This window comes from Strongylocentrotus purpuratus, unplaced genomic scaffold, assembly GCF_000002235.5.
Source record: "Strongylocentrotus purpuratus isolate Spur 01 unplaced genomic scaffold, Spur_5.0 spur5_scaffold_6, whole genome shotgun sequence".
Classification (NCBI taxonomy): Eukaryota; Metazoa; Echinodermata; class Echinoidea; order Camarodonta; family Strongylocentrotidae; genus Strongylocentrotus; species Strongylocentrotus purpuratus.
In genome coordinates, this window is record NW_022145612.1 from 23,282,281 (window position 1) to 23,297,551 (window position 15,271).

Below are 15,271 nucleotides of genomic sequence, written 5' to 3' on the forward strand. Positions count from 1 at the left end.
TCCTCCCCTCCTCCTTCATCCATCCTCCCTTCTCATCTTTCTCCCTCCCTTTCAAATTCCCCTTTGCACTTTAGATCTATGTCTTATGGGGCGTTGCAAGAAAGTTGTGATTGATTGCAAGTTGATATTTGCAATCGATTGCAAAACAACTTTCTTGCAACTAGTCTCCTAAATTTCCTAGGATTTTGTTAGGATTAAAGTTTTAATAATTAGATTAAGTTAACTAGATCTAGCTTTTATTCTCCCCCCCTTCTCTCTTTCTCTCTCTCTCTCTCTTTTACTAATGGGGTGTTGCAAGAAAGTTGAGTTGCGATCAATTGCAAATTTGCAATTAATCGCAAGAATTACGCTTGATTTTGGGGGATTTGCAATTGATTGCAACTTTCTTGCAACGCCCCATTAGTCAGTCATTTCTCTCTCTCTCACACACACACCATCTCTATTTAGACATGGGGAAGACACAACGGAATCAAAGAAGACGACCATCTTGATCACAGCTAGAACACTTTCTATCTGATATTATTTACAGAGTCATTAATAATTATTTATACATGTAGTGACATATACATTATATTTACAAAACAATAAGTTGCATGACTTCCTGTTGCATCCTTCTCTATATTATCAATATAAAAATATGTCTAATTCATGTCAAAACCCCTGGATTAGGAAGAATAATTTGGGGAGAATGCTATCTGAAGTCCTGAAAATACATGTGTAACCCAATAGATATAAATTAATTTACGATCCAATGACATATTGCTGACGGATCCATAACTTGAAGTCGTTATCACTTACATTCCAATTTGATTTTTGTGTGTGGATATTTTAGGAATCCAATCTATGTTAAAGGTGAAAGAAAGAAAAAAAGAAGAGAAAAATGAGTCATGTACCAATTAATAAATAAAGAATGTCTTTACCGAATCATTGCCATTAATTCATTGAAAACAAACAAAAGGTCTACCTCTGTTGAATGATATCTACACAGCATTCTCGAAAGGTAATTTGAAGGGGTTTAAGAACTATAGAAGTCTCATTCCAACCAAGCATTTTTTGGGGGTGCCCATTTCAAGTATCTAACAGTCCAGTAAAGAATGCCAGTTATGTGGATAAGCATGCTTTTATAATCATCAATAAAGTTGAAAGTTTTAAATGAAGAATAATGTTCAAGCCTGCCAGCAGGATCACAGGAAGGACTCGGACATCCATGGATGGAGAGTCAATTGACCTCCATGGTTGGGATCAATGAGCTACAAGTCAGGAGTAGTTTTAGATCAGCGGCTCAAAGGTTCCTGATGCCTTCTTTAAACCAGCTTTCCTGCATATAAAAGTAACGAAAACAAAGTGCATTGGTTGATAGACAATTTTCAATAAGATATAACTAGAATTCATACTGCTCACATGCTCCTTCATCTTTTTTTTTTTTTTTTTTTTGGGGGGGGGGGGGGTTCTGCAAGTGATATTCAATGGGGTCAAATATAATAGACTGGCATCTGTGTACATGGTGCAAAAACAGAGTATTACCGTTTTTTGAATGAGTGAAATTGGGGTCAATAAAAGTCCTAAAAGACTCCCATCAAAAATGTTTCCGTGTAAAAATGATCCCTTTTATTACATTACACAGTCATATGGTCATATTTTCGAATGTGCAACTTCTAGTGGATGACAAAAATTATCAGATTTGATGCAGGTCTCCTGAGATGGCTCTCTGATATGATGGGCAGTTAACTCTTTGCCCGCCACGTACACAATCCCCCCTGTGCCACATTGTTTTTAGGGTGCCACCTTAGGAGGGGTTCTGCATGGACTATGCTTATTCAACTCGCAATAACTTTTGATTGGTGTACTGTAATGAAAAACTTTGTGTAGCAATATTGTATAGAAATTAATAGTCTTGCCAATGGTATCATTTTTGTAATGTATATTATCATAAATTTTGAGATTATCAACTATACATTTTGTATCCAAGTTTTCGTTTAGAAGGGTATTCTATACCTCTTATATCTAATACTTTGTTATGGAGGTTTATGTCCTGAGTTAGTTCATTGAAAAGATGTATTCATGAGCTTTCACTACATACCAAATTCATGTGTTGAAGGTCACAATGAGCCTGGTAATTTAGGATTGAATAAAGAGTAAGCCGACAATGAACTAATCTCCTATTGAAATTGACCCTGGGTACTTTTGAATAGACTTCCTGTCTCTTGATTGTACTTTGATGACCTTTATTGTGTCTGTAGGTAAGATGGTGTAACATTCTATTATTACTTGCAAGGCTGTGCAAGCTATTAGAATTGAAAGAAATGAATAGAAGAACTTATTGATTTTCTACACTAATAAGGCAAGCCATGAACATAATGTATGCTTGAAACATGTACTAAGTTATGAATTGTAGAAAGCTGATGTATAATAAATAAGAATAAAATATATTCGTCTACATATGTAGTCTCATATTGACATGTTCATTATAACAAGAGGTAGACAGAGAGAGGGAGAGAGAAAGAAAGAGAATAAGAACGAAGAGACAGGCAGATTGGGAAAGAAATAAGAAGAGACAGGGAGAGATAGAGAGAGAGAGAGAGAGAAAGAAAGAGATATAAGCAGATACAGAAAATGAGAGTGAGAAGATAGAGATAGAGGGGGAGGGGAAGAAGAAAGAGACAGGCAGATAGGGATATAAATAAGAAGAGACACGGAGAGAGAAAGACAGATAGGCAGACAGAGAAAGACAGAGGCAGGTTGAGATAATGAGAGTGAGAACAAGATAGAGAGAGGCAGAGAGAGGGGAGGAAGAAAGAGACAGGCAGATAGGGAGAGAAATAACAAGAGACAGGGAGAGAGAGAGAGAGAGAGAGAGAGAGAAAGAGATAAGCAGATACAGAAAGTGAGAGTGAGAAGATAGAGATAGAGGGGGAGGGGAAGAAGAAAGAGATAGGCAGATAGGGATATAAATAAGAAGAGACACGGAGAGAGAAAGACAGATAGGCAGACAGAGAAAGAAAGGCAGAAAGAGAAAGTGAGGATGAGAAGATACAGTGGGATTACGCAAAATTGTACGTGTGGGACCAGGCTCATCTTCCTCGTCAGAGTCAGTCTCGCTCTCCTCTGAATCAGAGTCAGCTGTTGGAACAGGGTCCATCACAAGTTCTCGTACCTGATCAGCAGTGAAGAAGTCCCATCTCCTCCTAATAGGGGCCATCCTAGCTCATCAGAATATTTGCAAAAGCAGTTTCAAAAACTCAATTTTTCTCGGAAAATGTCAATGTAAACAATGTCTGCGAAAGCGGTGCAATGAAGTGTGATGTGTATACAATGCGAAGCACGCGTTACTATTGTGTATGTGTGCGTACAATATAATTAAATGCGTTCCGTGTGTATTGTGAATGAAATGTGACTTGAGTCGAAGTTGGCAGCCCGCTGTATGTTCCGCTAGCCGAACGTGGCGGGCAAAGAGTTAAAATATTCAAAATAGAAATTAAAAAAAACTCACACTTCTCTTGCAAAGATGTCTGCTGTGACACGCCCGTGGTCTACCCCAGTGGGCTTTTCATCAAAGTTCTGACAGCCCATGGTTTGCATTGCTGTATGGCACAATGGATAACAGCAACAAGAATTATTAGTGTGTCAACTTATTCTACAACCGATCAAAGCATGTTGTCAAATTTCTGATCCATTGCGATATACATGTCTCCAAATTGTGTAGGTAATCTAGACCATATTTCTTTGGAAAATAATCAAATTTAATTGAAATAATAGATAAATATGTCAGATATTGAGGTACAAAGAGACGAATAAGAAGTAGTATCAGTTGAAGTAGAAGAAAAAGAAGAACAAAATGGGGGGGGGGGAGCATAATCCTTATGGTATACAAATTTCTTCAAAGGAAAAAAATACAAGTCAGTTTGTCTATGTACAATAATGTCTGGGGAGGGGTGGGGTAATGGAGAAAAAAAAATACAAATTTCAAACTTGTTTGTGACACTCATAAAAAATATTCTTGAACAGAGTACTCAGTACTCATTTGCTGAGGGCAAACAGTTATGCTAATTAAAAATATGAACGGTCAAGGTTTCTTTCTTTATGTACACTGCATTTCCCTTCACATCTAGCCCAAGTAAGGAATAGAACTCTTCTCAAGGGCAAGGCACTCAAGAATAACAATCAATGATTTCAAGGAATACCTAAGCACAAAATTACAATCATGTTCTTAACTCACCTTCTCTATACTGCTCAAGTGTAATATGACCTTTCTTGGTGGGGTCTAGCATGCCAAATACAGAGTCAATGTTTGTATCATCAAACAGGCAGGGATAATTCATTTGGGTTGTACGACCTTCTTTCAGCTTGGAGATGTAGTCGATCATAAACGTCTTTGGATTCTCTGTAAAAGCAAAAATGAAACTTGTCTACATAACATAGATCTACATGCACACATCAAGAGAGAGAACTGTATGTCAAGTATTAAATCGATGGAAATGCAAAGACATGTAAACTTTTGTTTTAGCAATGACATGTCAAAATGCCACACTGCCATCTATTCTCGTGACAGTTACATAACATTGTTTCAATGTTTGTAGGCAAATTTCGACACAATTTTCGGCACACTCACTCTCTAGAAAGACTAGAATATGAGAATAATATGTGATCAATTATTAGGGAAATACAAGTGATAATCTCGTTACTTCCAAGCGAAATGTTAGGCGCCCAGAAATAGGTTTCCCCTTTAAGTTCAAGGCTAGCTCCCTTTATAAGAATGTGAGTAGCTTTTATTGACATATACTACATCGAATTGAATAGATGGGACCGTAATAACTTACCCGGTCTGTGAAATACAAGCTGGCTGGTGATATTATGAAACAACTCAGGTATCCTGTGTGTATCAAGATACTCATTCGTTTCAGTCTCTCTTGGTGTCGTCATCTTGATCTCTTAATGAAGAATTTCTATTACTAATAAGACGCTGACAGACGAACAAAATATAATTTAATTGGAATAGTTTGTTGTCTCCGTTGTCAAGAACTGTACCCTACTTCAACAGATGGCGCTATTCCCCTTTTTTTCATAGTACATGTACGATCGAATCTCTTTGTTTTTTTTCTCTCGAATTATTCGCTCTGACTTACAAAAAAATATGATTTCTGCCCCGCGATTTTCTTCATCTATTAATAGGGGTACTATCTAAACAAAATCTCATGATATGAGTAAAAGTTATGTTAGAAATTATCAATCTTCGGCCTCCTAGTAATCATGAAAATCCAACAATGGTAAATAATCACCCGGACCCCTCACCCACTCCAAAATTTTCGGTAAAGAGGTACTTTTCACGCCACAAGGTCGGCCCGTAATACACAAAATCCGGCCCGCATTGACTTTATACACCGGAGATAGGATGGGGTGCTTTCAAAGGGAGTGAACATGCACACCCGTATCCTAAATAACCTGAGTTATCAGTACCAGTATTGTCTTTTTAGTCGTTTTACGGAAAATGTGGGAAAAGATAGAAAGAGAAAGAGAGGGAGCGATAGTTATCGAGCGGGTGGGGAGAGAATGAGACAATTAAGAGAAATAAGGAGGTGAATTACTTAAGAAGAAGCAGGAAAAAGGAGAAAGAGAGAGAGAGAGAGAGAGAGAGAGAATTCGGATTAAATGAGGCAAAAACAACCAAATATTAGATATATAGGGGGGATTTAATATACCCAATACGGTGAGTTCAGTGATATCAACAAGTAAGCCCATCGTGTTTCTCAGATTTAATCCAAGATAATGTCTAAGCACATATCTAAATGATATCCTCATCATATTAATAGGCGTATAGGGACGAACATTTTTCACGCATTTTGCATCCAATTTGTGAATTGGTCAGAAAGATGAAAAGCAAGCAAGCGAGTATCATTAAGACAAGAACATTTCTTAATCAAAGTATACAGAGAGATAATATACAAAAAATACGAATAGATCATCTCTCTGCCAGAACATGGCAGGGCGATTGCCCGAATACCTGCAACTCCCAAATTATCAAGGTGGAGCACCCCTCCCCCTCTTTCTACGCTCATCTTTTGATTATGTATGATGTATCTTTAAATGAATCGCGTCATTGTGATGTTTCGGACGGTGGAAAAACAATATGCTACAAATTAATTAAAGACCATGTAGAAGTCCAAACATATCAGAGACTTCAACGATCTGAGTCTAATTAATTCGAAAATGCAACTTTGATGAAAAGACGTTTAAAAGTTTATGTTTTATATATTTTTTAAATTATCATTGATTTATACTGTGTTATAAAGTTAACTCAGCCATCTGCCTATCCATACATTTCCATTTTCTTCTAGTTTGTTGCCTTATAACCATCTACCTCTCCTTATTCATCCGTTTTCATCCCCGTGTACCCCCATCAATTTCACCACTCCCATTATGACGGTCTATATTTAAAGTAACAGTTATAAACCAATATAAGGCATAAAGGCGATGATAACGAATCATCTAGCTGCATGCACTTCAGCGTTATCTCAATATCAGGTGGCACGGCGTAATGAAAGTTTTCTTACACCTGAAAGACAACGTCATTTCATTTCACACTTAAGGGTGCCGCGAAAGCAAACGTTCAATAAAGGTATCATCCTCACGATCTTTCTGAAAAGCTCTTGTATCTCCATCCATCTCTCAGGGGGATCGACTCGGGGTACATTTGTGATTTTGCCTGTTAAGCTGTATTTGATTCCATCTGGAGTTGAAGGGATACGTTCGATTAGGCGTTGCAAATGCCAACCCTGGATGACCGAGTTATCAGTGACATAGCTAGATTCAGTAAAACTGAAATAAACATTTCACCATGCAGTCTTTCTTTAAACAGTAAGTTGTACATTAATTTCAAAAAGTGCAGTTAAGGATTGTTCAACGTTCAACAGCCTCTTATTAATAGTGTTAATAAACTTCTTCATAAGAAGAGTGATTGAATTCAAGATGGCGAGTAGTAATGAGATGTCTAATGGAACTATGATGTCTGTCATCTCGGAGTACTCAAAGTTACATCTCTCCATCGCTGTGGTGTGTTTATGTATCGTAGCCGTATTAGGAGTTGTTGGAAATTGCTTAGTTTTAGGAGCAATTATGATGTCTAGGAAACTACAAACCAAGACAAACTGCTTCATAGCAAGTTTAGCGGTCTGCGATTTACTATCCTCTCTGACTCTCCCTGGGCAAATCGTCGTGATCATGAACATGATTAAACATGACACCAACGTGTCCTCGGCGACTCTCAAACTTATCTTTTCTGCTCTTAATGTTGTCTGTATCTCGTGTAGTATTCTTACTCTGGCGGTTATCGCTCTGGAACGCGTCATCATTGTTACAAGACCACGGGAACTCTATCGCCGATTGTTCTCCCCCAGAAATATAGCCGCCATCATTGTCTTTACTTGGGCATTCCCACCTCTTGCTATTATCATGATCGACGTCCCAAAGCTGGACAACATCGACCACTACATCAACGCACACACATGCATGATCAACGACGGCGACAACAAGCTCCATCTTTATGATGTCATCGCCTTCATCAACACCAACTCCGCCATCTTCATCATTTTGATTTGCTACTTGCAAATTTATCTACACGTAAAGCGTCATCGTCGTACCTTAAGGAAGAAAGAAACTCACCAGTTTAAGTCCATGCCATCCTCTTCTGTGCTAGTCAGTTCGAATTTTTCTGCAAGTTCGTCCATTAGTTCCCCTGTTGCTGACATAAAAACACTAGCTAATTCACATGATAACGAAAAGGATTCTTCTGAATCCATAGACCAGACCTCAACAGGTCTTCAGTGTTCATCTACAGAACCACATAGACTGTGCAAAGCCTGTGGATGTGTGACGGATGTTACGAGCAGAGATTCGCCATTACAAATCAATGGAATTGGCTCATTGGCATCAGCTAGGAATGGGGAGTTGGTGGTCGCTACAATAACAACGAGGAAGTTAATGGTTCCCGGAACAAATATGAGTCCCCCTCTTGTCAAGCCCTATGTAGCAAGTGAAACTAATCACCAGTTGCCACATACGTCACCTGGTGAATGTAACAGACATGACAAAAGTGGCAACATTTATTTACAAGTACCACCGTCATCACTGACTAACAAGCACCCCAGTAGTGTAAACGCGAATCTTATGACACAATGTCCTACATCGTACCGTTGTGATTTTGAAAGCGATTCCTCCAATATCAACGTGACTGATTTGTTGGAAGATGAAACTATCTTGCCCAACATGCCATTCCCCATACTGGTGGATGCTCCCAGCACGAGCCAAACAAGCACCCCAGCACACATCCAGGGAGCACTCAACAAACCTAAAGCATGCATCAGTACACTCTCCATCCCAAGAACACCATCGATGACCGGATCCAGTGCCGACTTGTGTCAATCCATGTTTAATCGTCGCTCCAAAAATCGAAAAAAGGATGAAATGGCGATCACAAAGAACCTCCTGATGGTTGTCTTTGTATCCTATCTATGCATCATGCCCGAGATGGGATGTCTCTTCGTCCGATTCATTCACGGTCCCGTATGCGCCTGTCTGTATTCCTTCATTATTCTTGTCTGTAACCATTGCATCAATCCCTTCATTTACGCCTATCGCCATCCCGTATTCAAACCTGTCATGCGATGCCTGGTGAAGATGAAGCTTTCAGACATCCCAGAACCATCTCGATGGTTAAGGCGAGTCATTTCACGACATCAGTGATGTCTGTTACGATGTCAATACCAATATCTAAAAAATAACTTTCTAATTCTATTAAGCTATTGTAAAATCAGTGCAGTGGTCTCGTAATCCGGTTTTCGTAATCTGGCGAGTGGCGACTCAGGTTCGAAACCAAGTCGATGCGCTAGTGGCCTTTGGTAAGGCATTAATCCTCATTGCCAGGTCCCTCGGAGAGGACCTAAATCCGTCGGTCCTCTGGTTGCTTACTAACAAGCATTTATGCTTTCTTACATAGCAGCCAGGTAAAATAACCACCACTAAACCACTAAACGTCAACATCCATAGCGCTGACATTGCCTCTATTTTCAAAGGAAATTTCTGTGGAGAAACCCCCTATAAGCATTTCCAGGACATACATTTGTTTTGATGTTATCCTTTCAGAGTTTCAGGCATTATGAATGAATACGATAGAAATTAATGGATAGAAAAAGAGAACCGTGAGTTACAACATTGTGCTCATTAATGTTTGGCTTGGACAGGGGCGTCAATCCATTAAGGGGGGCGGGCGGAATATAATTATGAATAATTGAAGTTAAACGCTCCATAATGGAACGCACGGTTAATTTTTAAACTCTTGGGGATGGGGCATTGACTTGACTTGGAAATTGAAAAATTGTCACACAAACCAATTAAATGATGCATATTATCATGTAAAATATACAAACAAATTAAACCAGGCAATAGTGGTGACAGATTGTGGATATGGAATTAGAATCAAACCTGCATGAAATATGCCATTCCTAAATTCTCTGAAAAAGGGGGAAATTGAAGCCTGATATTGACGACGATCAATGTAAAATTCGCCTACATGGACAACTTTTTAAAGGAAATAGTCATTTTGTTCAATTATATTAATATCGTTGATAGTTTTTCGTCTAGTTATCTTTTTCCACATTAAAACACGAAAATGACTTTTGGTGTTAAAATAAATATTTAATAAAAGAGGTGTAAGGCAGCCGCATTAGGGAGCTTTTGTTGGGTACGCCTGAAAGATAATGACTTGTATTGAATTTTATAATTTCCTTTTTGGTTTAAACCATCATTTTAAATCAATATTGATTTAAACACTTGAACTATGCTTTGATTGTACAGCCGTCTTGGGCAGGGTGGAAAGAGGACTAACTCTCAAAAGGGGAAAATTCTAAATTGATATTGTCATCTTACGATAGGATTGTCTTTTACATGTATCCACGAATTGGGACTGGATCACAATCACTACTTATTATAATAATTATATATTGTCCTATCATATATGATAGGACAATATATAGGTTGTGGTGCATTTCCGTTCATGTCATATTGTCTTAAGGACTGCATCACAATCACTACTTTTTATTATGGTGCAATATTGGTTGTGGTACATTTCAGTTCGTGTCGTATACGCAACAACAACAGTCTGATTTTAAAGTTGATTATGAAAAAGAAATAAGAGTGGTCATGAAGTCATGCGGGTCTATCAAAAATGCCCTTTATCTGATATAAACGATTAAATCCAGGGAAAGCACACTTAAACTGGTCTGGGTACAGAATGAGGTTAGAATAACAACAACGACAGCAAAAACAAACAAAAAACGCAAAACCCGAGCAAGGCAAAAGAAGGGGAAAGGAGTCGTAATGAAAAAAATATAGAAAGCCACCCTGAGACCTACACCCACAGCATGATCTTATATGCCAGTGAACAACTAGAGCTGAAAACAGTGATTGATTGATTAGTATGAATAATTAATCATGAAGCTTAGCAAGAGAGACCTTTAAAAGCTATTTTGCATTCGTGGTGTATCTCTTTTACAAGTGGTATAGGAAAGCGCATTAATCATCTCGGAACGGGTATAATAAGATTTTTATTACAGCGGGAATTACAAGTCACCATTTTCTAAAGCAAAATATATTAAATGTTCATTAAACTAATACACATGTATAAATTTTATCGTCAAGTTTGGCTCATGTCTTATTTGTGAGGGTGTGTGTATTACGTTCAATTTGTCATTTCTGTGACACGGATAAAAAGAGATTTTTTCTTTCAATTTTTAACCTTTGTTTTAAAGCTTTCTTGTCATTGATTCAAAAGCGAATTTCCGTTACCATGGTAACACTAACGTCCCAATAATATATTTCCCCAGAGGGACATGGCCTTTATCATTGCAGCAATGCATTATCGGCTAATGAGAATTTCGTGTACTGTTTGCCGACTTGTGATATGTTTGAATAAATTTGGATTGACTATATTTCCTTTTTCATTCCGTACAGGTGTTGAACAGACTTTAAAGAATAGATTTGTAGCTCCAACTAAATAAGACCTTCCTTGAGGTGACGGTGAAATGCAAAGATAATTTTTTTTTTTGGTTGTAATTAGTGATAATTGTTACATAAACAGTCTGCATTTTAAAAAGCGATTGAAAAGAACGTTTCAAAGAAAATGCGTGTGAGTTACTCAATTGGTTTTTATATTGTATACAATAAATCTTGCATTCGTGAAGTAAACATAAACTAATTGCCGGAATATTGATGGGTTGCACCGTTGCAGTAAGAGTGCATAATATGTGTCACCGATTCCTCTTGGCTTGCAATTTCAAGGAACACAGTAACTAATGGTTCCAGGCTCAGCGATTCTTTACGCTTGATGTCACTTTTCTCTGGAGATGCCAAATTTTGGAGTGGAGAAATAAAAGACCTATTTATGTATAAAGCTGAAATGATTCTGTTTTGGATATATAGGCCTGTTTAGAATAATCAATTTTGTGACAATCCGGGTATTGTAAATATTATTATGTATTGATAATTTGATATCAATGTTGTATTGTATTGATGCGGTTGTTAATGAAATGTATTTCGTTTGGCATATACTTTACATGATCCATGTAATGAAAAGCTAAGTGCACTTGCATGCCTTCAATCACGATAATACGTCTATTATTAAATATCATGTGTAAAAATACAATTGGATCTTTTTTAGTAGACATTTATGTGTGTGCGTGTAATAAAAATACCCTTAGAAAAATAAAAAGTCTTTATTTTGCTTGACTTCAGTTTGAATTTGTTTTATTTGACTTTAAAAACAAAATCACAACATTTTCATATATCATTGTATTCGTTTCACGGCCCCTTTGTAAACCAGTCCAGTTGCTGAATATATAATTCTTTTTACCGTGTTTTACATAAATCAATCATCAGTAACAATTTCGGCATATTCACTCATTATGATCAAGATGTATTGAAAATGGTGTGTGCTATGACGAATATGAAATAAAGCCTTCTATTTATCAATTTAATATCGTCGGATTTCTATTCGTCGATAGATTTGTAAAATTTGGTTTATGAAGTGGTTACTTTAATAATAATAGATTCTACTTCTTAAAAAAGAAACAGCTGAAATGAGTTAAATTATACGAGCATTGTAATAACCTTAACTGCTATACCAAAACGTTTAGAAATCTTTATTTATTTAGAAGGCTATTATTCTTATAATATCAAAGTCTTGTTTATTTCAACCTCTTTGCCACTATTTCATGTCAATGAATTTCCTTTCAATTATGTTAGAACGCATGTTTTCCAAGCGAAGTCACACCAAAGATAAACAAATTTACCAAAGTTGTTATGATATTCGCAAACTCATGAAATGTGATCTCCATTTCAACTGCCATTAATACAATAGAAGCAAAAGAAGTAATCATAGAAACGCAATGATATAGGGAAAGAAAAGAAACAAAAACAAAAACAAGCATAATATTACAATTTTCAGGCAATAAGCAAACCGGTGTAAATAATTGACACGCGTGATGTAAGCATTGAGTTCGTCTTCAATGAATTATGTATTGAAGAGAATATTACTCGGAGACAATGTAATTAAAGTTATTATAGTTACTGAGATCAACCGACCAAACCGAATGACCAACCCAATGATAATTGAACGTCGTTAATAAGAGCAATGAACAAATACGATTCTTGCGAGTATTTAGGAAAAAGATAATTGCTCTCTCTGAGGAAGAATGTCTTGACGTGAAGATGTTTTGTGTATAACGACCAATCTCATGAATCTTTAAGGACATTTCCAAAAGGTCAATTCATTATCTAGATTTCGAACATCGGTAGAAATAGGCAAAATTGTACTAATAATACTGCTAAAGATTTTTCATAACATGTTTACATTTCGTGCGTTTCCACCACTTAATTAAAAACTTTCAACCTTGTAGAATTTTCCTTCATAATGTTTTACAATGAGAATCTTATTTATTGACATAATAGTTTGGATTTGAAGGTGGTATTATCTTCATAACTGGAAAAACCAGCTATTCACAGAAGCATCATAAAATTGTAAATACAATTGGTAATGATAAGAACAGTAGCATCTACATAAAGATCCATTTCAACAAAGCTCTAATGTCAGAAGATGTAATGAGAATCGATTTTTAGCATCAATTAAAGGCACAAATAATAATTTCCATCATCAGATCGCGAATATGAATGACAAAATGATTAATGATGGTTGGGAAATTTCATCTTTTCTGCGCTTAGTATGAAAGAAGTGATTAAACATAGAAAGACAAAATGATGAATTATGGTTGAGAAATTTCATCTTTTCTGCGCGTGCAAACACTCGAGTTGGCGTGGCGTCTTGGAGTCTATTCCTCGAGAACTGCAGTAGGCGTGTATATGCTTTCTTCGATTGTATGACCTTCTATGTGTTTAGATGAGCTTGATTGAAATTGTGTGTGATCATTGTTAGACTCAATGCAGGCTGCACGACTGCATATGCTGTTCACTTTGTAGAGTCAGACTGCTGCTAGTAAGCTAATGAAAACACCATCGTGTCTTTTCATGTGTGCTTTTTTTGTCATTCGTTTTCAGAAGTTAAATTGAATTTTATCCACCATTATTTCCAAGGATTATGATATAATGCTGCATGCGCAACATAAAAGCCGTATAGTCCTTGACTCCCTGGTCGAAATTAATGGCAAGACGCAAGACGCTTCTGCCAAATCAATGATAACTGACATGAAGAAAAAAATAGTAATAAGTGTTTTCAGCATTAAAAGATGTTTCTCTCGATTTGCCCGACACAGTGTATGATTCTGAATATCGTTAATAAAAGGGCAAATCATAAAAGCTGCGTAAAAAATGGGTCAGAGGAAAGAGTGATGGTCGTGAACCGAAAATATTCTATCAGACTTAATGTCATATCAGCTGGTAGCTTCAGACAACCTCTGCTTAGAGATATACTGACACAAAATGCAGTGATATTTGTTAAGACTTTAAACAGATGTCACACACAGAGATTTAGAGAGCCAAAGATAAGGAGATATACAAAACATATAGCGTCTCATAATTATTATTAGGAGAGACAATTAACGGGAGGGTATATCGTTATACATTATAAGGTTAGCGAAAATGTACAGATACTCACTAACCTGACCATATCAATGCATATCATGCAGGTTTTGCAGAATGTAAGTAAGGAGTAAGATAATAAACATGCTGTATGTCTGTTGACATATTCAATTGGAAGGCGTCCATTGACACAAAAATGTTCCGGCAGAAAATCACGAAACTGTGTTTCTCACGACCTAGAGTTCAAAATTTACGAGATTTTTTTCTTTATAGAAGGCAACCACACAGGAGTTAGAAAAAAATACTTTAAAAATCAGAAACATACCACCAAAACAATCAAAATAACAAACTAGACAGGTTTAAGCAGTATCTCTAAATCCGTTTATTTTTAAATCTCTGATTAATTGAACATTCGTTTGTCATTCCTATCATTCTTCAGTGTGCCTATCTGCGAATGTGTCCGAGTATAGGACTGGTGTGGGGTAGTTTTCATGGGGTATGTGTATGAGGGGGGGGGGGTGGCACCCATTATATGTGGAATTCTAAGTGGAGGTTAAGCGCCAGCAATGTTATTTTCGAGCCACTTAATGGCAAGGAGAGATGGGGGCGGCTTTGTTTTGCCCCCATTTAAATATTGCAGGTGTTTGCCCTCCGACTACCTTTCCACGTCCAGTACCCATGTTTAGAGTCACACCAAGTCCTTTTTAATCATAGACCATAAAATTGCCGTGAATGAAACATTACTTCGCTATTTTTATGGACCTTAACTTTAAAGGACCAATACACATGTATGACATGATTTGCTATCATTTCTTAAAGTATGTTCCATCATTAAAAAAATAAATATCTCTTGGAAGTTGAAGAATCGTAAGACTACGAAATTTTCGAAGATACTATTTTGTTATAGCTTTGTTTAAGAACTTATCTATTATAATTATGATATCATAACAAGACTCTGTGAAAATTCAAATTAGTTTTACTATCTTATTGAATCATAAAAAATACTGTATAGCCAATGTGTGACACGGTTCACGGAAGAATATCGGTTAGTGGATACGAATAGGCCTCCCATCTGCTCTTGTAAGTATCTTTTTTTTGTAGACCACGCCCACAAAAGAAAAATAGTGGGTACCCCCGTGCGCTAACATGACCCAGAATATAATATAGCCTTTTTATATTTATCAGTTTATGA

The 15,271-nt window shown here is 36.8% G+C and overlaps 2 protein-coding genes across 2 annotated transcripts; one reads left to right on the top strand and one right to left on the bottom strand.

The window, feature by feature from the left end:
- Positions 1 to 487: 487 nt before the first annotated feature.
- Positions 488 to 5,052, bottom strand: LOC588143 (EF-hand calcium-binding domain-containing protein 10). Its single transcript, XM_030972832.1, has 4 exons — positions 4,818 to 5,052; positions 4,217 to 4,381; positions 3,491 to 3,581; positions 488 to 1,318 (listed from the first exon to the last, which is right to left on the bottom strand). Exons 1-4 carry the CDS (start codon positions 4,918 to 4,920, stop codon positions 1,270 to 1,272), a joined length of 408 nt encoding a protein of 135 aa, XP_030828692.1. The 5' UTR covers positions 4,921 to 5,052; the 3' UTR covers positions 488 to 1,269.
- Positions 5,053 to 6,963: 1,911 nt separating this feature from the next.
- Positions 6,964 to 8,736, top strand: LOC115929853 (octopamine receptor 2-like). The gene has a single exon (XM_030999926.1). It carries the CDS (start codon positions 6,964 to 6,966, stop codon positions 8,734 to 8,736), a length of 1,773 nt encoding a protein of 590 aa, XP_030855786.1.
- The last annotated feature ends 6,535 nt before the right edge of the window (positions 8,737 to 15,271 follow it).